This window comes from Columba livia, chromosome W (assembly GCF_036013475.1).
Source record: "Columba livia isolate bColLiv1 breed racing homer chromosome W, bColLiv1.pat.W.v2, whole genome shotgun sequence".
Lineage (NCBI taxonomy): Eukaryota > Metazoa > Chordata > Aves > Columbiformes > Columbidae > Columba > Columba livia.
The window spans coordinates 23,767,180-23,789,019 of NC_088641.1; the positions used below are offsets into that span (position 1 = coordinate 23,767,180).

The 21,840-nt window shown below is 40.9% G+C and overlaps 1 protein-coding gene across 2 annotated transcripts in view; it reads right to left on the reverse strand.

Annotated features, from left to right (window-relative positions):
- The window catches only part of LOC135577198 (ubiquitin-conjugating enzyme E2 R2), a 106,728-nt gene that overhangs the window by 20,738 nt on the left and 64,150 nt on the right, over positions 1–21,840 (reverse strand). For both annotated transcript variants that reach the window (XM_065045098.1, XM_065045099.1), the window contains one exon: positions 597–683. In XM_065045098.1, the coding sequence (XP_064901170.1) occupies positions 597–683 (87 nt within the window). The remainder of the gene's footprint in view (positions 1–596; positions 684–21,840) is intronic.

The following is a 21,840-nucleotide window of genomic DNA, read 5'->3' on the forward strand; positions in this document are numbered from 1 at the left end:
ACCATGCTGAGATGCACCAGACATATCCTCATTGCAGCACTTCCTCCAGTGCTACTATAAATCTTTCCAAGCAGCCTGTGCTCAGCATCATGAAGACAATGCACCTGCATTGTACAGTCAGAGCACCCCAAGTCCAAACCCCTTCATCATAGGCTGACTACTGCAGAAGACTGTTTCCCACTATTTCTTGTCTCATTACACAATTTAGTAGGATAAACTCAAAAATGTACTTGAAAGGTGTACAAACAACTAGTTGCCTAAGTATCACAGAAGGGTAAGACCCCACACACCAGCCTTGATTCAAGAATCCCCTAAAGTTGCCAACACTCATGGTACAGTGCTTCAGCTAGAGACATCTGCTGCACTCGTGAGTATAAGAAAGGCTCTATCCCTGCCTACAAGAATAGCATTTCCTACAACATTTAGATTTAACTCTGCAACCATGAAGCTGACATCTAAACACAGACAGCTAACCACTTTAGTTATGGCTAGAGACTTTCAGTATTTTCAATACTTCCAGAAGTTTAAGGACATAGAAAATCTCACACCCCTACCAAAAAAAAAAAAAAAATTAATTAGTTTAAAAAACACCTTACCTCATAAATATTGGGGTGCCACATTTTGGTCAGGAATCTGAAGGTAGGTGGTGAATATGGATAGTCTATAGGAAATTTAATGTGAGCCTGGAAAAAAGCAAAACTATTTTAGTTGTGAAACAGAATGAAGAGAGATCAACAAGCAACCATTACAGTGAAAACCTGGAAAAAACAATTTCCATTAAGTACATTAAACAGTTCATTTTATATATCAGTGCCCATGTGGACCCACAGTATAACTACACAATTTCTTATGAGCAAAACACTAACTGAACAAGAAAAATCTAAATACCAGGCCTTACCTGGGCTTGTAATAAACTTGAAAAGCTAGAACTTGAGATATCATTGCTGTCTTGGTAGGTTCAGATGCAGGCTAAAAACATTTGCTAAGGTGAAAAGACCCATTTTACACTTGCCAGTGCAAAGATTTTAAATTACTCTTGGCGGGGGAGGAGTTAAATACTTGCTCAATTAAGATTTTTTTTTTTTTTTCTTTCTCATGCAAGAGTTAAACTGGCCCATCTACCTGTGATCCTAATACTACATTTCTTACCACCGCAAGCATTTCTCAAGTCTGAATAACATCTATGTCTGTTTAATAAATCAGTGCAACTTGATGAACCAAATATTGATGGGCGATGACAGCAAATATTACTTTCCAGTGCCTCTGAAGTCAGCAACCAGCTGTGGGACAAGACTGTCAGAGCTGAGTCAGTTGTGGGAATCACAGAATCACAGAATGTTAGGGACTGGAAGGGACCTCAAAAGATCATCTAGTCCAATTCGCCTGCCGGAGCAGGAACACCTAGATGAGGCTACACAGGAAGGTGTCCAGGCGGGTTTTGAATGTCTGCAGAGAAGGAGACTCCACAACCTCCCTGGGCAGCCTGTTCCAGTGTTCTGTCACCCTCACTGAGAAGAAGTTTCTTCTCAAATTTAAGTGGAACCTCTTGTGTTCCAGTTTGAACCCATAACCCCTTGTCTTACCATTGGTTGTCACCAAGAAGAGCCTGGCTCCATCCTCACGACACTCACCCTTTAAATATTTATAAACATTAATGAGGTCACCCCTCAGTCTCCTCTTCTCCAAGCTAAAGAGACCCAGCTCCCTCAGCCTTTCCTCACACTGGAGATGCTCCCCTCCTTTAATAATCTTTGTTGCTCAGCGCTGGACTCTCTCCAGCAGTTCCCTGTCCTTCTTGAACTGAGGGGCCCAGAACTGGACAAAACATGCCAGGTGTGGTCTCACCAGGGCAGAGTAGAGGAGAAAGAGGACCTCTCTCGATCTACTAGCCACCCCCCTTCTAATACAGCCCAGGATGCCATTGGCCTTCCTGGCCACAAGGGCACAGTGCTGGCTCATGGTCATCCTGCTATCCACCAGGACACCCAGGTCCCTTTCCCCTACACTGCTCTCTAATAGGTCATTCCCCAACTTATACAGGAACCTGGGGCTGTTCATACCCATATGCAGGACTCTACACTTGCCCTTGTTATATTTCATTAAATTTTTCCCTGCCCAACTCTCCAGCCTGTCCAGTTCTGGGCCCCTCAGTTCAGACCCTATAATAACAGGGCCTCAATAAGATGTAAATTAACAAGACCTATTAGCAGTGAGACTCGGGCGCGTGGACAGCTCGTGAACATGGACAATATCCAATCAGCTAATGCATGCTTGGAGCGTGGACGTGTGATCAGGAAATAACTGCATATATAAGGTGTCTTGTTTCTGTAATAAATGGCTTCGCTTGAATTCATATTGGATTGTGTGGAGTCCATGATTTTTCGCCCTCGCACCTCCTGCCAGCATGCTGCTAACTACGCCATACATTTATAACAACATACAAGAGAGCCAAAAAGGAACTAAAGACTACTACTGGGTTAAGTATTAATATCTAATCTCACAAAATACCCTTTACCATTTCTAGCACATCAAACATTTATACAATTCATCTAATGGATTCTCCTCTTCCACATTAAGCCTGGATTAGTATATGCAGTATTAAATACTATGTGCAGGAAAACATATCCAGCAGAGATCAGCAATAAGTACTAACAGCCTGTTTTGCGTATCAGTGAGGTTTAAAGCACCTTGCTATCATCCAGCTTCAGAACCTGTAAAGCAGTATTAAAGCTAGCGACACTGCATTGCCAACTATTTGACAAGGTAAAAATGAACGTAGGACCAACATTGCTATTTCAGCTCCAGATATTATGACTTAGGACCAAAGTAATTTCCTGTATCAGAGCTGGGCACTAGCCTGGTAATTTAGACCCAGTTCTGGCTTCATTTCCCAGCAGCACCACAACAATATTTATTGACATTTGTTGTGCTTTTAGAGAATTAGGACATCTCTGATCCAAGATGAGTGACCAGGTGAATTAAATCTTGTGAGTCCTGAAAAGCAGTGGCCATATGAACACTAACAGTAGCAAACCCCTTATATTCTATATTATCTGTGCTGTCTCATAAGGAATTTAAATCACAATGACCTGGGAAGAGTGAACTAAATCTCATAAAAAGGAAATTAAGCTTCTAAACAATAAAGAAAATAGAGCCACAAGTCAGTAGGGCAAAGATGAGTCAAGAAGTGAGGTTAACTTAAAAGATCAGAGACTGGTTTGACAGGCAGGAGTCCATTCTTGTTTCACACCAAATCATAACTTGTATACACTTTCTAATTTAGTTATCTGAGGCATTACTAAAAGGTGTCATTTCCAATGGAAGATTCCTCTGGTATAAACTAGGTTTCCTTTTACCAAAACTTCTTTGAACAGTAAATTATTATTAAATATAACAGCAAGCCTACAATACAAAAGTCAGTTACAATTACACCTTTAAAGAAAGGGCTCCTCAGATCTGAAATCAGGACTAACAATGGACATGAAACTGAGGTTGAGCTGAATCATAAGGGGAGGATTCACTACAGCACTGTTAAGCTGGTTTGCATCCAAGCTCCTGCTATTGCATATGTTTACATTCCTGTTGCCTGGGTCATCTCTCAAGGGATCTGAGTAAATAAAACTGCTCTAAACAGTGACATCAGAACAAGTAGTACCTGGAAACCAAACCATTTTCCTCTAATATTACTCAAAAGAAAAACAATATTTTTTTTTAATATTGTCTCCCTTGGATAACCTAGAAGTTCAGTCTGGAGGTTATGGCCTTAATGACAATAACTGCTCATCACAGAATCACATAATGTTAGGGACTGGAAGAAACCTCGAAATATCATCTAGTCCAACCCCCCTGCTGGAACAGGAACACCCAGATGAGGTTACACAGGAATGTGTCCAGGCGGGTTTTGAATGTCTCCAGAGTAGGAGACTCCACAACCTCCCTGGGCAGCCTGTTCCAGGCTCTGGCACCCTCACCATGAAGAAGCTTCTTATCATCTTGGTTGTCACCGAGAAGAGCCTGGCTCCATCCTCATGGCACTCACCCTTTATATATTTGTAAACATGAATAAGGTCACCCCTCAGTCTCCTCCAAACTAAAGAGCCCCAGCTCCCTCGGCCTTTCCTCACACGGGAAATGCTCCACTCCTTTAATAATCTTTGTTGCCCTGCGCTGGACCCTCTCCAGCAGTTCCCTGCCCTTCTTGAACTGAGGGGCCCAGAACTGGACACAGTATTCCAGATGCGGTCTCACCAGGGCAGAGTAGAGGGGAAGGAGAACCTCTCTGGACCTACTAACCACCCCCCTTCTAATACAGCCCAGGATGCCATTGGCCTTCCTGGCCACAAGGGCACAGTGCTGGCTCATGGTCATCCTGCTGTCCACCAGGACCCCCAGGTCCCTTTCCCCTACACTGCTCTCTAATAGGTCATTCCCCAACCTATACTGGAACCTGGGGTTGTTCCTACCCAGATGCAAGACTCTACACTTGCCCTTGTTATATTTCATTAATTTTTTCCCTGCCCAACTCTCCAGCCTGTCCAGGTCTTGCTGGATGGCAGCACAGCCTTCTGGCATGTCAGCCACTCCTCCCAGCTTGGTGTCATCAGCAAACTTGCTGACAGTGCACTCTATTCCCTCATCCAAGTCATTGATGAATATATGGCAGCTGCTACTCATTTAGAGAGTGAGCCTGCACAAGTAAGCTGTGTTTAGGATCTCAAGCAGCTCAGCAGTTAGAGAAATTTCTTTTTTGCAGTGGGTTTTACTGCAGGGACAGTCCATAGTATTGCCTAGCTAATTGTGCCGTTCAGTCTGATCCATGCAACAACTATTTTGGCTCTGGCTAAAAACACTCATTGTCAGTGCTCTTGAGACAGAGAGCATCCAGATTCAAACAGGGCAGCTGTTAACACTCTCATGTGGAGGGCTTGCTGGGAACAGGCTGGAAGCTGAATAAGAAGTTTCCCCTTGGCCAGAGGCCACCTGCACACTCCTGAAGCTATTCCCCTCCCTGGTTGCACAACCAAGCACAGTCCCACCAATACGGGTACAAACTGGAACACAGGAGGTTCCACTTATATATGAGAAGAAACTTCTTCACAGTGAAAGTGACAGCACTGGAACAGGCTGCCCAGGGAGGTTGTGGAGTCTCCTTCTCTGGAGACATTCAAAACCTGCCTGGACACATTCCTGTGTAACCTCATCTGGGTGTTCCTGCTCCGGCAGGGGGATTGGACTAGATGATCTTTCGAGGTCCCTTCCAATCCCTAACATTCTGTGATTCTGTGATGGGGCCAAGTGCCCATCTCCAACTGTGCACAGGTCAGGACTACAGTGATCATGGTTTGACAGGTTTTTCCTGCCTTGGCTCTATGTCCCAGGCTGATATTAGCAAAGTGCATTTCCAGATGGGGGGCAGACTTCTTAACTCCTTAGTATAAACTCCTAAGACTTAGCTATGTTCCTTTGACAATTTTTTTCTCAGAACTGCAGATCACTGCTCTCAGGCAAACAAGCAGATTACAGGAGCACTCACCAACATTAGGCTAACAACTGCCAAGTTCACTTCCAATACTTTTATTGTCAGTTTGACTTCACACAATGCTACAGAAAACACCGTCACTGTAGCAGCTGCAGGAGATTTAGCATCCAGCAAGGTATATTGAGTTGGAAACAGTGGCAGCCTGAGCCATTCAAGTATTTCATTTTTACCTGTCCACTTTCACTCAGTTTTTGCCTTTGTGTGCCACTTCATCACAGAAAAGGCAACTACCAGCAGCTGTATAAGACCTAACACCAAACAGAACTACTTGGTCTTCTTCCATACAGCAAGCTGCCAGCCCAACAGCTTTGCTGAACTTTGACCACAGGAGCCAAGCACTACAGCAATTTCAGATTCCCACATAAGAAAACTGACATCATACTGAGGTTTATGTATTTTCCTAGTGTCATGGTTTGGCCCCAGGTTCCTCCAGCTGGCAACTAGAACCACATGCCGCTCGCTCACCCCTCCCCCACCTCTGGTGGGATGGGAAGGAGAATCAGGAAACAAAAAGCAAAATTCATGGGTTGGGATAAAAACAGTTTAACAGAACAGCAAAAAGGAGAAAAAATTAATAAACAGTAACAATAAAAATAATAATAATAATAATGAAAGAATATACAAAGCAAGGGATACACAATGCAATCTCTCATCATGCAGCAACACTGATGCCAAGACCATTTCCGAGCAGCAATTTCCTTTAGGCAAAATAGGAAGAATAACTTCAAATGTGTGAAACTCAAGTCTCCCTATAGCGACTAATACTTGCTGAAGGAGCCAAAGATACTTAGCAATACTGCACCTAAAGTTTGCTCCAAATCATACATCTTCTCTTAGCTCTGTTTTAGAGGAAAAACTGACACTCAAAACAGTCCTACTGCAGGTACAGCTGAAGATGCTGGTACCTGAACCAGTAAAGCCCTAACACTACTACAGATGTTCTAGAAGCTTTTTGTGTCCACTTAAGAAAAAACATTTTCCAACTCTTTCTACTTGCAAAAATAAGAGTTTTACCAGAGCAGTGGCAGGAATATTTGAGGCTGCTTATTGAAAGTATCAAGCTACATTACTGGCATCTCTGGCAGCATGTGTGGAAGTCCTGTGTACAGGGCTGATATCAAATTCAAGTAATCACAACCACAGTATATCCCAGTTTTGCAGCATTTTGTATCAGGCTTGACAGAGCGAACTCGCCTATTCATTCCTCCATTTGCATACTCACCAAAACACAGCAGATCGCTTTTTTGTTCAGTAAAGCAAGCCATACTGCTTGCATCTGCTTGAGTGAAGAGATGTCCAAGCTAGCTCAATATACAAACACCTTTTCCTTCAGCCTGTTTTAACTATTTTTAGACAATTCTTTAAAAAAAAACACCATTCATGAGTATGTGAATGACTAATTGCCTTGATTCCCTTCATATGCAAGCCAGGATGAATGCAAGAGAAATGCTCTCCTCACCGACAGCCAGTCACATGTTCTGCTAAAAGACAGCGCAGGTCTTCATGCAAGTCACCTGAAGCAGCTGCTTATGAAAGGAATATTTATAGCATCATAAGTGTAAACCATAGCACTGTGCTGCAGTGTTACACCACCTTTCTCAGCACAGCAGTTCTTCTATAACAAGACTTCTTAAGCTGGCATACCAGCATTTATTTAAACAAGGGATAGAGGTGTTTAGAAACTGAATAGCAACACTCAGGAAGTGCAGTCAAAAATTTATGCTGTCTGCCACACAAACAACTAAGCACTTATGCAGCCATGGCACTTATTTTTCAGCCACTGCATTACTGATCATGAACCCTCCTGTTTGGAGCTGGTCACAGGCAGTAAATCTACACAGGTGATGCTTATCAATACTGATAGCTCAAATCAGAAATTATTAATAAAATAAGTTAATAAGAATAAGGTTCACAGCTGTTAGGCACTTATTAGGCATTAGATCACAAGAATGGTATTTGTTAAGATAAGCAGGAAAAGGTTAGGAGACAATGCACTTGCTCTCAGAAGATAAGGAGACCAGACTAGTGCAAGGTCCATTTCAGACTGTCTCTGTGGTTACAAGCCAAATAACAAAGGAACTGCACTTACCCAGAACTTGAGTTCAACCAGGGCACAGCATGAGAAAGGCTATTCTCTTCTTCCCAAGACCCTTGAAAGACCCCAGATTCACTGAACTGTGTATGCACGAGGGACATTTACATATGCTAAGTGGTTCCAAGAAATGTAATGTATATGTAAAATATTTCCTGGAAATGTAATGAATATGTATGATATATGTGGATATAACCTTTGTCTGGGAATTATTCAGTGCCCCTGCTTGGTGGAGCTATCCCTGCGAGTGAGCCTGGTGCCAATAAAGGAATGCTGCTTCTAAAATCTTAAAATTCTGGTTTTAGAAGTTTCTTCAATTTGCCAATTTTATGGTATCAACACAACTATATTATGCACATTCCCAGTGTTCAACTCATCTGCAAAGTGTCTATAATCCTGTATGAGCCAGTGAGGTCTAATACACCTTATGCAAGCTGCCTTCCTGTCCATAATCCTCTAGTTCACTGCAGGAACCAGCACTATATCAGAAGATATCTGCTAACAAGAAGCCCACGTTTGAGACACAAAAGCATATTTTCACATTACTGCAGAATGATCCACCTGTCAGCTCCATTATCATAGGCTGCTTCAAACAGATCAAATTTAAAGTTTAAGCTAAAATAAGTGCATTAGCTGATACATACCCATCCGTACTCCTCAGGCTATTGTTTCTATGGTAACAGGTTTTGGGTGTTTATTTGCTAGTGAGGAGCCAAATTCAAGAGGCATTCAGCATTCTGTCATTCTCTACCTCTTTGCATCCCTGCCTTGTGCTTTAGCTTTGGAGCTCACAGCATTACAATCAGCGTAGTGTCATGGTTTAACCTGAACTAGCAATACAACCATGATAGTCGCTCACTCACCTCCTCCCTGTCCCATGTCCCCCTCCCCAATAGGGGAGAGAGACAAAAGGGAAGGGAGAAACTTGGACTAAGATAAATACAGTTTAATAAAATAACAAAATACTAATACACTACTAGTAAATATATATTAAAAATAGAAATAAAAGATACTCAAGGTAATTCCTTATGAACTCCATCCACACTAAGCAGCCAGTCCCAGGAAACAATACCCTGGTCCTGTGCAGACGATCCAAAAGAGAGAAAAAAAGGAAAAAGGCAGAAAAGCATAGAGGCCTCTGCAAAATGGCAAAAGGCCAGACTAAATGTCCTGACCAAAACTTCCCTGGCTGTGCCCCAGAGCAAGTAGAAGTGAGAGAGAGACAAAGAGAAGACCCAACTGAAAGGCCCTGAATCCTTAAATAAGAAGCATGATGCTAATGAGATGGAATACTCTTATTGATCAGTCTGGATGTCAGTCAAGCTCTGCCCCATCTATGCCCCCTTCCTCGATGCCTCACACCTGTGGGCAGAGTGCTCAGAATGTCCTTGGCTCTCAAACCAGAGCAATGAAAAACATTAACTCTGTGCTGGGGCGTTATCTCTTGTTCTCAAACTAAATCCAAATTATGAGTGTGCTAGCTATGAAAAATAAAGGTTTCTAACTAATTTTCAGTCAAACCAGCACACGTAGCTTTACTCATTAGCAGCAGTGACTTAGTTGCCAGCAAACTGCACTGCAAGGGATAAGAATTAAAGATGAATCCTAGCTCAGATCTCAGATTTATTTTTTCAAAACAAGACAAAAACCCAAATTGCACAATATTATTGAACTGTTAAGAATCTCAATTAGATCTTTGGCCTGCTAAGGAAAGGGAGTCCAGTTCAAATTTAATGACTTCAAAACACAGACACCCACCTCAAGTCAAAAATCAAAACATAGAGGCAGATCACTGAGGTCTGCAGAGCATTAAGCTGCTACTTCTCACACTACAAAGTACTCTTGCCTGGGCTGGGAGGCAAAAGCAGCAGCAACCACCATGAATTTGCCACAGTACTGGCTCCTGCAAATATATGTTTAACAGCTGTGTTACACCAGGCAAAAGACTAGTTCTTACACTAAACATCTGCTTAAAAAAAAAGCAGATCAGACAGCACTGCTGCTGTAGTCACAAGGACAAGATATTCAACTGCTTTGGCCTTCAGTGACTCCAAAGTATTACTGTTCGAACCACATCTCAGGTTGCCTTGTGTCAAGTACTGTATAGACCTTATGCTCCTAACATGGACCTAAGGAAACAGCTACTGAAGAACATGTCCCCTCCTGCAGATCACCAGGAATTCACCTCCCTGCTATAAAAACCATGCTTCGATTTAAAAAACTAACTACACATGGCTAGACAAGAACCATCTACAAAATGGTTGTTCTTGATCATCATTAATATATGGATGCTTAAAAAGGTATCTTTCATGTCAGATAGATATACAAGAGAAAGTACACTGCTGAAGTGAAAGCTAGTATTGATATTTCTACCTATGTTCCAACTAGTTGCCATGTCAGTGACTAATAGGACATCTAGATAAATCTTCATTTTGCTGAAATACTTCCTGAAAGAGCAAACAAACAGGTGCAAAGCAGGTTGATTAATCCGCAGCACAGATATTTAAGGCACCCTTTACATTTCTGGTAAAAGCAGAACCACTGCAATCAAGTTAAGCTTGGTACATGAATGAACATCCTTCAAATTTAAGTTTGTATCTAATTAATTGTAACCATTTACATTAAGTTTGAAGACATACAGGGTAAGAGTAGCAGTCAGGAAGAACTACTTCAGACTACTGCAGGTCAAGAGGATTTCAAGGTCAAGACAGAAATTTAATGAGACAGATGTAAGATGAGAATACAGGCAAGAGATCTGACCATTTGGACAAAGAAAGCTAGATCTTGTAGGAAAGTCAGAGAAAACTTGTACAATTGTGCAACGAAAACCAACCCTTAAATAGCTCTAACGCTATGCAGTATTGCCTACTAGTACCAAGAAAGGAACTGAGGGGGGGAATTAAAACTAATTTAATTTTTCTTCTTGTATTTAAGCACATCATAGATATTATTCTTGATTTGAAGTCACAGATCTGACTTAACTTCAGAAGAAATTTGTGTGACAGATAAGTGATCACCCAGAAGTGGCATACCAGGGAAGAGGAGATCTATGGTAGACAGACAGTCTGCTTTTAGTGAGAACTGTAGCATGGATCAAGATATCTCCAGAAAAAAAAAAAGAGAACTTCAAGACAGAGCAATTTTTCTACTGCAAGACATCACTTTCTACTTAGACCCTTCTGCTATCTACCTTCTGGTGAATTTTGGATAATTTATTTTTCAGCTTCTCCCTTTCTAAGGTCTTGAAGTTTAAGAATACTAACTGAATGCTAAAGAAACATAAAAAAAATCTTCCAATAGGCCCTCATGTGTATGCCAGTAGCCACACAGCACCTTATTTTGAAGCCTCCACAAAAACAAGTCATGTTTCATCATCAACAAGTGCATGATTCATCTAAAAGTTCCTCCTCTTTCTAAATAATAGGATCATCACATATAAGTATCTGTGACTACAGAGGTCACTGATACTTAATCTACAAAAATGCATGCTGTATCTCCAATAGCTCCAGTACAGTGTTCCAGCATGCTGTCGCACTCAAAAACTGTAGCATCCACACAGTTAATTTGGGAACTGTATTCTCTCTTACTCCATTCAGAGAAAAACAATACCCATACACCTGCAAAAACTCAAGACCTCAGCATAGGACTTGCTTGTATACAGAATAAGCTGAGCCTACCAAAACCCAGGAATGGCAGAGAACAGAAAATTCATCCTTATTTGTGTGTTAGTCATGATCATAGAATAATTTAGGTTGAAAAAGACCTTTAAGATCATTGAGTCCAAATATAAACCTAGCACTGCCAAGTCCACCACTAAACCATGTCCCAAAGCACCACCCATGATGATATTCTTTTCTGTCTTGCAAGATTAATTCTTGAAAACTTAGTCTTAGAATCAAAGAATCATAGAATGCCCTGAGTTGGAAGGGACCCACAAGGATCACTGAGTCCAACCCCTGTCCCTGCATAGGACAAGCCCATACTTCACACCATATGTCTGAGGGCATTGTCCAGTCTCTTCTCGAACACTGTCAGGTTTGGGACCGTGACACCTCCCTGGGGAGTCTATTCCAGTGTCCACCACCCTCTGGGTGAAGAACCTTTTCCTAATGTCCAACCTAAACCTCCCTTGGCACATCTTCCTGCCATTCCCTCGGGTTCTGTCATTGGTCACCAGAGAGAAGAGATCAGCACCAGACCCTCCTCCTCCCCTTGTGAGGAAGCTGTAGACTGTCATGAGGTCTCCCCTTAGTCTCCTCTTCTCCAAGCTGAACAAACCAAATTACTTTAGCCATTCCTCATATGGCTTCCTCTCCAAACCCTTCACCAACTTCATGGCCCTCTTCTGGACACTCTCTAGTAGCCCAGAACTGCACACAGTGCTCCAGGTGAGGCCACACCAGTGTTAATGTTGTTAGGCTGTTTGATCAGAGTCTGTGTCTTGGACATGCTGCATCTGATGCAAGATGCCTACACCCTATCAAATTACAATGCAGCAATAATCAGTTTGTAGCAAAGGTTGACAGTGTTTTGAGAATAGAAGCATAAGTACAGCCCTGCCATGGGAAACCTACTCCAGACATACAATGAACCCTAAAATAATCTGTTTTGGTAATTAAAGTCTTATCCATGCCGGGATAAAATATGTTGATGTTAAAAGAAAATTATTTACCCACACTCATTACAAATATTTTCATGCTTGTTTTTTCCAGTTACTAGTGAGCAACACTACAAGCTTCTACTCAACTTTGCTGTGATACACATGGCATGCACCTTGTTATGCCTTAAACAGCTGTTTTTTCAACTTCTGGCAGGGAGGAAGAGATAAGTGCTGTGAAGGCAGGATGGCATCTCTTCCTTGAGACCTACCTATTATTTGCAAAATGAAGGCATCGATCTTTAAGATAAAGGCATTAACACTGTCTCTTCCTTGAGGCCTCATTAACTAGGCCTGCACAAAAGCATGGTCATTCAGCAATCACTGACCAGCTAGGGGAAATAACAGATCACCAGCTACGCCTAGAAGACCAACCAACTCACTTCTGGGACCACTGACTCATTTCTGGAACAATCTCCTTAATTAGCATGAGGAGTGAGCAGAAAGAGGAGATGAGCCACCTCACCTGAAATCACTGCAGACAAAATTGGAAGCAGAATGGGTTAAGTGGCAACAAGCTGAGAAAGCATTAGCTGATGAGAAACAGAAAGGGCCCAATTCTTCTCCACAACAATGCCCGACCACATGTCGCACAAACAACACTTCAAAAGTTGCACAAATTGGGCTACAAGGTTTTGCCTCATCCACCATATTCACCTGACCTCTTGTCAACCGACTACCACTTCTTTGAGCATCTTGACAACTTTTTGCAGGGAAAACATTTCCACAACCAGCAGGATGTAGAAAATTAATTCCAAGAGTTCATCAAATCCCGAAGCACATATTTTTATGCTACAGGAATAAACAAACATATTTCTCATATTTCTCGTTGGAAAAAACGTGTTGATTGTGATGGTTTCTATTTTGATTAAGAAAGATGTGTTTGAGTTTAGTTATAATGATTTAAAATTCACAGTCCGAAACTACAATTACTTTTGCACCAACCTAACAGCAAAAAATATAGTAGCAAGCTAAGGAGACTGAGACTGAATATGTGTGTAGGATTATTTAAATAGTGCTCTAACTACAAGTTTTACCTTGCCTTGATTCAAATAAGGGAACAAACCAGCTTGCTTTTTGTCCTTTTTTGCTTGTTTATAATTGTTAGTACATAAATTGAATAAACAGTTCTGAAAGCTTCGTAGAACAGGGAGCAGTGTTCATACCTGATTTATGCACCAAGTTACATATTGGCAGATAGACCACTATTTTAAAACAAACACAGTAAGTATGTTTAAAATTTGCACTGCAGAAGCACATCCTTTGAGTACTTTTACACAGATGTAAGAGCAGCATCTTTCATAGATACCAAGACTGGAGAACACTTTGCTGCTGGAAAATTACTTTTCCAGAGCGTGAACTTTGACAGTATCAACTGAAAGCAGTTCTGTTTGCACTCCATTTGGCAAGCCTGAGAGCAGGTATCATTAACTATGCAGTTTCTCCAATCTTGCAACCTGTGTATAAAGCAGCCACATTGATGTGGCACATAAAAACTGGAAAACTAGTTTCACTCTTACAGGAAGCCATGAAAATACCACATTTGGCAATTTGCTTCCATACACTCACATACCATTAAGGTTCCAATAAGAGTCTTTAAAGAACTGGAGGAATTAAAGGCTCATAAGGCTTATCTGGCATCAGGAACTGAACAAAACAGCCAACTTTTCTTGGTAGTTAAGGTTCAGATGCTGAAAAAGTTAACGCTGTTTCAGCACTTTGCAACTACAATTGCAGACTAAACACTATCAAAATACTTCAGAGGTTTGGATTTTAGCAGCTGAAAGATTTGTCTGACAACTATAGGTCTCTGTCTTCCTTATGATTTGATCTGATACACAGAGTAAAATTTCCCAAAAATCAAATCATTAAATAATTGATGTTGAAATTTTTTTTCAAATACTACCAAGAAGTATATAGCTGTTCACAAACTAACTTAACAGCCATCTACACATGATCAGTACATTTATAGTATATAGTATATAGTATATAGTATATAGTATATAGTATATAGTATATAGTATATAGTATATAGTATATAGTATATAGTATATAGTATATAGTTATTCTGCGCTTCTCTCAATTGTGTTTCTGTACAGGAGCTGCTACATGTTGGAAATTTTAGTCTAAGAAAAGCCTTATGCTGTACATATATTTTCAGTTTTAAGAGTACCTAGCCATACAAGGGGCAATAATGGAACATAACAGCTCACAATAAACATCTCAGGTTATGCACCCTGTCATATCACAAAGAGTTTCAAGTAACACATAGAGGAAGTACCTGCACTACAGTGGTGGTAGCATGGGGGGACAACTGCAGGAACTGACTCCAAGCACTTTCCCAGAAAGAAAAACCTCACAGAATTCCCTTTGTTCCCATTCTTGGACATTCAGCATTATTCACCAAAACCACTGCTCAGTCCCTCCTACCCCACTTTGTCCCAGTTTTCATAGCCTCTAAGGAAAAGTGTTTTCAGCCAAGCAAAATGGTCTCCATCAGAGACTGCAACAGCAGTAACCTTCACTGGCACTAAAGACGGTCTGGGAAGTTGAGTATCAGATCCAAGAGCCTCCCCTGCTGTACCAAAAGTATTATGCATTTCCCAGATCAGTACAATTTGCCTCCACATCCTTCCAACCCTAAACTGGCCATGTGAAACAAAGATAATGCACCTCTTAGGAGCAACCCCATCAATGCCTATTAAAGTATACCAAGGTCCATTGCAAAGACGGATCAACAGCCAGTGACCTTGGCCATGCCACCTCGCTTATTTACTGCATCAGGAAAATGAACAGTTCAACCAAACAGCACAACTGCCTCTAAAGACCTATGCATATCTGACCCTTAAAATCACTCATGCCTGCTCAGGATTATACTGATTTATATCCAGCATTGTTAGTTCTAGTGAAATTCAGAACTAGAAATACAGGAAAAAAATTCCACTGACCAAACTGGAGGGGGGTTATTTCACTCTGAGTCCCCAAGTACAGAGCTCAGAGAAAGGCAATAAATCCTAAAGTGTCTTCCTCTATCATTGCGACTTCAGACATTTATAAAAATAGTTCATTTTCACAAACTGCCTTTTCTTGCTAAGTACTATAGCATTTCTTTGCTATAGAAATACATAAATGAAAGCAAGCAAGAAGAGAACTGATTTTTTTTTGTAAAATTACTGGCTGTCAAGGTGTGGGGTTTTTAAACTTGTTTTTAATAACATGAGTAGATGAATTAATGGAAATCTGGTGGAACTGAGTTACATTTGGTCATAAAAACCTGAACAGGTAAGGTTCTGGTTTTGTGGTTTGTTTTTGTTTTTTTGTGTGTTGTTGTGGTGGGTTTTTTTTTTGTTATTGTTGTTTGGTTGTGGGTTTTTTTTTGTCTGAATGTGTCTGTCTCTTCAGGAATTGCTACCTTGACACATGAACTGCCATTTTGGAAAAGTAATGGGAGTGTAGTCATGCAGGTTCTAAAATGTTGCCTGTACAAAATGTTGTCTGCACAAAATGGCCCGATGTTAAGAAAACATAGTATGACTTATCTTATACCTTTGAAGTTTTTCCCCTGTACTCAGTGCTGGTGAGGCTGCATCTCGAATCCTGTGTTTAGTTTTGGGCCCCTCACTACAAGAAAGACATTGAGGTGCTGGAGAGAGTGCAGAGGAGAGCAACGAAGCCGGTGAGGGGTCTGGAGCACAAGTCTGATGAGGAGCAGCTGAGGGAACTGGGGCTGTTTAGCCTGGAGAAAAGGAGGCTGAGGGGAGACCTTATCACTGTCTACGACTACCTGAAAGGAGGTTGGAGCATGGAGGGTGTTGGTCTCCCAAATAGCAAGCAATGGAACAAGAGGAAACAGCCTCAAGTTGTGCCAGGGGAGGTTCAGATTGGATATTAGGAAAAAATTCTTCATGCAAAGGGTCGTTAAGCATTGGAACAGGCTGCCCAGGGAAGCAGTTGAGTTACCATCCCTGGAGGTGTTTAAAAGATGCATAGATGAGGTTCTTAGGGACATGGCTTAGTGCTGGAGTAGGTTAATAGTTGGACTCTACAATCTTGAGAGTCTCTTCCAACCAAAATGATTCTATCCTGTAGATGTCCAAAACTACTTGGCCTTTAACTGTCCCACTGGAAGCAGAAGTTTAAGCAAGTGAGCATAGCGATGCTACTCAAAGCTTAAGGCCAACAAACTCTATCAGACTTTAAAGGACAAAGTGGTTCAACAAAACAGCAACATCTTTTCTTATGCACCAAAACCATGTACAAGTAACGTCGCTAGCATTCATTTTAATGTTCACACAAGCACTACCATCTTTAACTTGTTAATTTTCAAGAAAATTGCTCTTAAAAATGGACAAATTTCTTGCAAGTACAAAACCAAAAATGCAATCCCCATTTTTTTTTTTTCAAACGCTTTAGTGCACTTGAACACATCCAGACGCAATGCTTATATTTTAATATGAACATCTCCTTACTGTTGTCCCCATTATAATACAACACAAATACATGCAAAAATCAGTAAAGCCATTATAATTATAGCAAGCAATTTCGTAACCCACTGGCTCAAATCTGGGAACCAGGAAGTCAATAATTTCCAAGTCTCTTTGAAACCCCAGGACACATCCTTTAGAATTTCATGTAGGATTTTAGTGTGTTTCCAAATCTCATCTAATTCTGTAGAAATCCTTCCACTTTGATGCATACAGCAGCTAGCATTTATTACCATGCAGACCCCCCCTTCAGATGCTAAGAGCATATCTAAAGCCATGGTATCTTGTTCCACACTCAGGAAAATGGGTACAAATCCAGCAATCAGATCAGTTAGGTATTTTAACCATTCAGTTCCCATGGACTTCCTGGTTTTGATTTGTGAATTTATGATATGACATTGCACAAGGAGCCTGATTATCGCCCCTGTACAGATGATTACACACATATCTAAGAAAATTAATTAACAGTATACTGAACAGAAGGGCAAGTCCTTGCTCACACTCAAAGTCCAACTTAGCATCAGTCCAGTTACAGTTTGTGTAGTCCTAGAGAGTTTCAAGTGACTGACTTCTTCAGAAGTCCAATTCTCCTCTGGGGCGGCTTTTACTTGGGTATAATAGATCCAGGAGTCTATACCCTTTACCTTAATGGCTGTGTAAGTAGCTAACAGTACCAAATAAGGTCCCTTTCAGCATTCCTTCAGGGATTCATCCTTCCACATCCAAATATACACCTTGTCTCCCGGCTGGAAGGTGTGCACTGAAGCATCTAAAGGTATTGGCACTCTTTCATTTAGATACCTATGAAGGAAAGATAAGGTACACCCTAATGATAATAAGTGATCACTTAACAACTGACTTCCTGTTACATATATCTGGTCACCTTTCCCTGTTATTTACAGGATAAGGCTCACCATACAGAATTTCAAAAGGACTTAACCTTTCTCTCACTCTAGGAGTAACTTGAGTTCTCATTAATGGTATTGGTAATACATCTATCTATTTCATGTGGGTCTCTTGACAAAGTTTCGAAACCTGTCTCTTTAAAGTTTGATTCATTTGTTCTACTTTCCCACTTGATTGGGACCTCCAGGGAGTATGTAGATCCCACTTGATCTGTAAAAATTTAGCGACCCCCTGTACTACCTCAGCTATGAAGTGAGGTCCATTATCAGAGGACATCCCTTCTGGGCTTCCAAATCAGGGAATTATTTATTTCAATAGTATTCTAATTACCTCCCTAGACTTGTTGGTATGGCACAGGAAAGCTTCTGGCCATCCTGAGAAAATATCTACTAACACTAGCAAATATTTGTACAGATTACACTTAGGTAGCTCAGACAAAACAATTTGCCAATATTCTCTAGAAGCTTATCCCCTTTTGACCTCCCCTGGAGGAGGTCTTTTGTGTATTTTCAGATTATTCTTGCAGCAAATCAAGCATTGTCTTATAGTGACATCGGCTAGTTTTTGCACTCATGGTCTTATAGCATATCTTCTGATACTGGCTACTATGGCATTGGCTCCCATGAGTCTCTTGATAAGCCTTTGTTATTAAGTCTCTCATTATTGGAGCCATGGCTCTTGTCCATTATCTGTAATCCACCATCCATTTTCAGACTTTGTGCACTTCAATGATTTTGCTAGTTGATCATCTTTCTCAGAGTATTTAGGAGGATCCGTTGGGATTGACCTGGTTGGGATCAAAGCTCCTATTGTTGATCCTGATAGGGCAATTCTTTTGGCAGTTTCATCTGCTTTTGAATTTCCTTTTATTATTTCCGTTTGTCCTTTTTAGTGAGCTTTACAATGTATTATCGCCACCTCTCTTGGTTTTAATACTGCCTGCAATAGCCTGAAGATTTCTGATCCATATTTAATGGGAGTCCCTTGAGATGATAACAAACTTTGTTCTTTCCATATTGCTCCACAAGCATGGACCACTCCAAAAGCATATTTAGAATCTGTGTAAACATTTACTCTTTTATCCTTGGATAGCTCTAGAGCTCAGGTTAAAGCTATAATTTCTGCCTTCTGAGCAGACATATCAGTGGGTAGAGCACATGCCTCTACCTTTTCCTGAAGAGTCACCACAACATGTCCAGTTCTCTGTTCTCCTTCAATCACAAAACTGCTTCCACCTGTAAACAATTCCTAATCAGGGCTTTTCAAAGGTTCATCTTTCAGATCAGACCTACTGGAATAAACCTGTTCTCTAGTTTGAAGGCAGTTATGTTCCAGCAGTCCCTCCTCACCAGTTGGTAGCAGGGTAGAGTCTGACTTCTTCAAAGAGACCTTTAGGGTAACATCATCCTATTCAACTAGAGCTGCTTGGTATTGGATTAACCTGAATAGAGAGAGACGATGTTGACCTCTCTGTTCCAGCACTGCTAATACAGCATGAGGCACTAACACAGTGACAGGTTGTGCCTCTTTTATTAGCAATACTGCAGCTGTGACTGCCCTTAGACATGCTAGCCATCCTTTACTCACATCATCTAATTGTTTAGAAAAATATGCAACAGGTCTTTCTCATTCTCCTAAAATCTGGGTTAAAACTCCCAACACCATGTGTTGTCACTTGTGTATATACAGTGAAAAAGGCTTATTTAGATTGGGCAGTCCCAATGCTGGTGCTCTTATTAATTCAGTCTTTATAGCATCAAAGTTTTTTTGGCATTCTGGAGTCCAATCCAAGATTTCTCCAGGTCCTTTAATGGCGGCATATAATGGTTTAGTGATTAAGCTAAAGTTTGGTATCCAGAGTCCACACCATCCAGCCATGCCCAGAAAAACCCATAGTTCCTTTTTTGATTTAGGAGGGGCTATTTGGCATATAGCTGTCAGGGATTGGCTCAAGGAGCGTGGACATGAGTCCACCGAGCAACTGTACGAGCAGAGCCCATTTTAGTTGACATAAGTAGGCCTCAGTTAGCTTTTCTATTAGGCCATGGGAAAGGGGAAAATGGAAAAGTACTGACTAAAGCAGGGTCAGGATATCCTTGAAGAGATAAGAGTCAGAAGAATGCGGGATGCGCATAGCTAGCTAAACCCAAGTAGGTGGAGTAAGTAAATGTAATCTTTTAGTGCTTAGCCTATTAGATAGAGACAAGTATGCATAATTATGGTATTTGGTATAAATACACGCTATCTTGGGCAATAAAGTTGAATCATGCTTTATCCCTCACATTGAGTCGGCCTGCATGTTTTCCTCAGCCGCGTACTCGCATATAGCTTCTTTTCGCTCTGTTCCAAATTTCCTTTCACATTGAGATATTTCAAAGCCCAAGTATACCACCATAGTTTGTACCACTTGGGCCTTTTTCTGAGACACTCTGTATCCAGCTAATCCTAAAGAGATTAATAAATTGATTGTGGCAGTTGTACATTCTCGTTTAGTTTCAGCTCCTAGCAGGATGTCATCCACATACTGTAGCAGGGTAATATTAATAGAAGGGTTCTTAACCTTGACAGTTTTTTAATTCTTTAGCAAGTACATTACCAAAGAGCATTGGGCTGTTCTTGAAGCCTTGGGGCAGTACTGTCCAGCAAAGTTGAGTTTTTCTACCTGTAGTAGGGTTTTCCCATTCAAAGGCAAATATCTTTTAGCTCTCCTCTTCCAGTGGTACACAGAAGAAAGTATCCTTCAAATCCAATACTGTAAAATAAAGATCATTTTCAGGTATAGATGATAACAAGGTTTAGGGGTTTGGAACCACTGGATGCACAATAACTTATCTGGTTACCTTCTCTTAGATCCCGTACTAATCGGTATTCTTGAGTTTGAGGTTTCTTTACTTGCAAAATAGGGGTATTATATTCAGATTGGTGTTCTCGCAACAGTCCATACTGAACAAACATGTTTATCAGTGGCTTCTAATTTAATAGGATATTGTTTGTTTCTTATCAGTTGGGCTTCTAGTTTCAGTCTTTACCAGTACTGCGTTCTTTGCTCATACAAGAGGTATTATGGCATCCAGGACTTCTTGAAGCATCTCTTTTTTCTGATTGCTTTTCAGTCAATAAACATAACTGAGCTTTTCCAGGCAGTTTCTTTTTGTAGGTGAAGCTGTATTGATTTATCAGAAAAGGTTAGTTGAGTTCTCAAATTACATAGCACATCTTGTCCTGGGAGGGGAAGGGGACACTCTGGCATATATAGAAATTAAGTAATTAAAGCTGCGTTGCCAACTGTACATTCCATTGGTTTTAAAAAATGGCTTTAGAGCTCACTTTCCTATGACCCCAACAATTGGCATATAGGTTTTACGCAAAGGTCCTTTGCAGCTAGTAATTACATTCCCCAGCTTAACTGGAACCAGGGGACCATCTGGAGAGACTTCAATATTCTCACCTTGTCCCCTTCAACCTGAATCTGTGGCTTCAAACATGATCAAATTAGCCTCAGAAGATGGCTCTCTTTGAGTTACCAGCTTCTGTGGCCCTCTTATATTTGGACATTCATTTTTCCAATGACCCTCCTGTTTACAATATGCACATTGGTTCTGTCCTAGCAGCCCATACAGCACAGGACCAGATCCTCTGCCCATTCCTTGGCTTAATGCCCTCCTGCAGTAGGATCCTCTATTTCTTCCCCTTCCTCTCATAGAATTTTCTTCAATAGCAGCCACCAAAGTGGCTTGCAACTTTCTATCCTTCTTTTTCTCCTTTAACTTTACTCTCTTCTCTGCTTCATCGCAATTATTATACACTTTATAAGCTATTTCTATCAGCTGTGAAATTGTCATACCCCCTAACCCATCCACTTTCTGTAATTTATGCCTTATATGTGATGCTGACTGTCTAATAAATAGCATATTAAACATTTCCCTGATAGCCTCATCTTCAGAGTTCAAGCCTGTCCATTTCTTGTGTTTTCACAGAGTCTGTCATAGAACACGTGTTTTAATCTCCTTCCTGTCTCACCTCATACAGTTTTGACATGTTTTTCAGTCTCAGAACCCCGTGCTGTACTCCATACAAAATCAATTGTTGATACTGTTTAATCATTGCTTTTCCCACATTAACATTTGGATCCCACTCTGGCTCTGTTTAGCAACTGTACTGT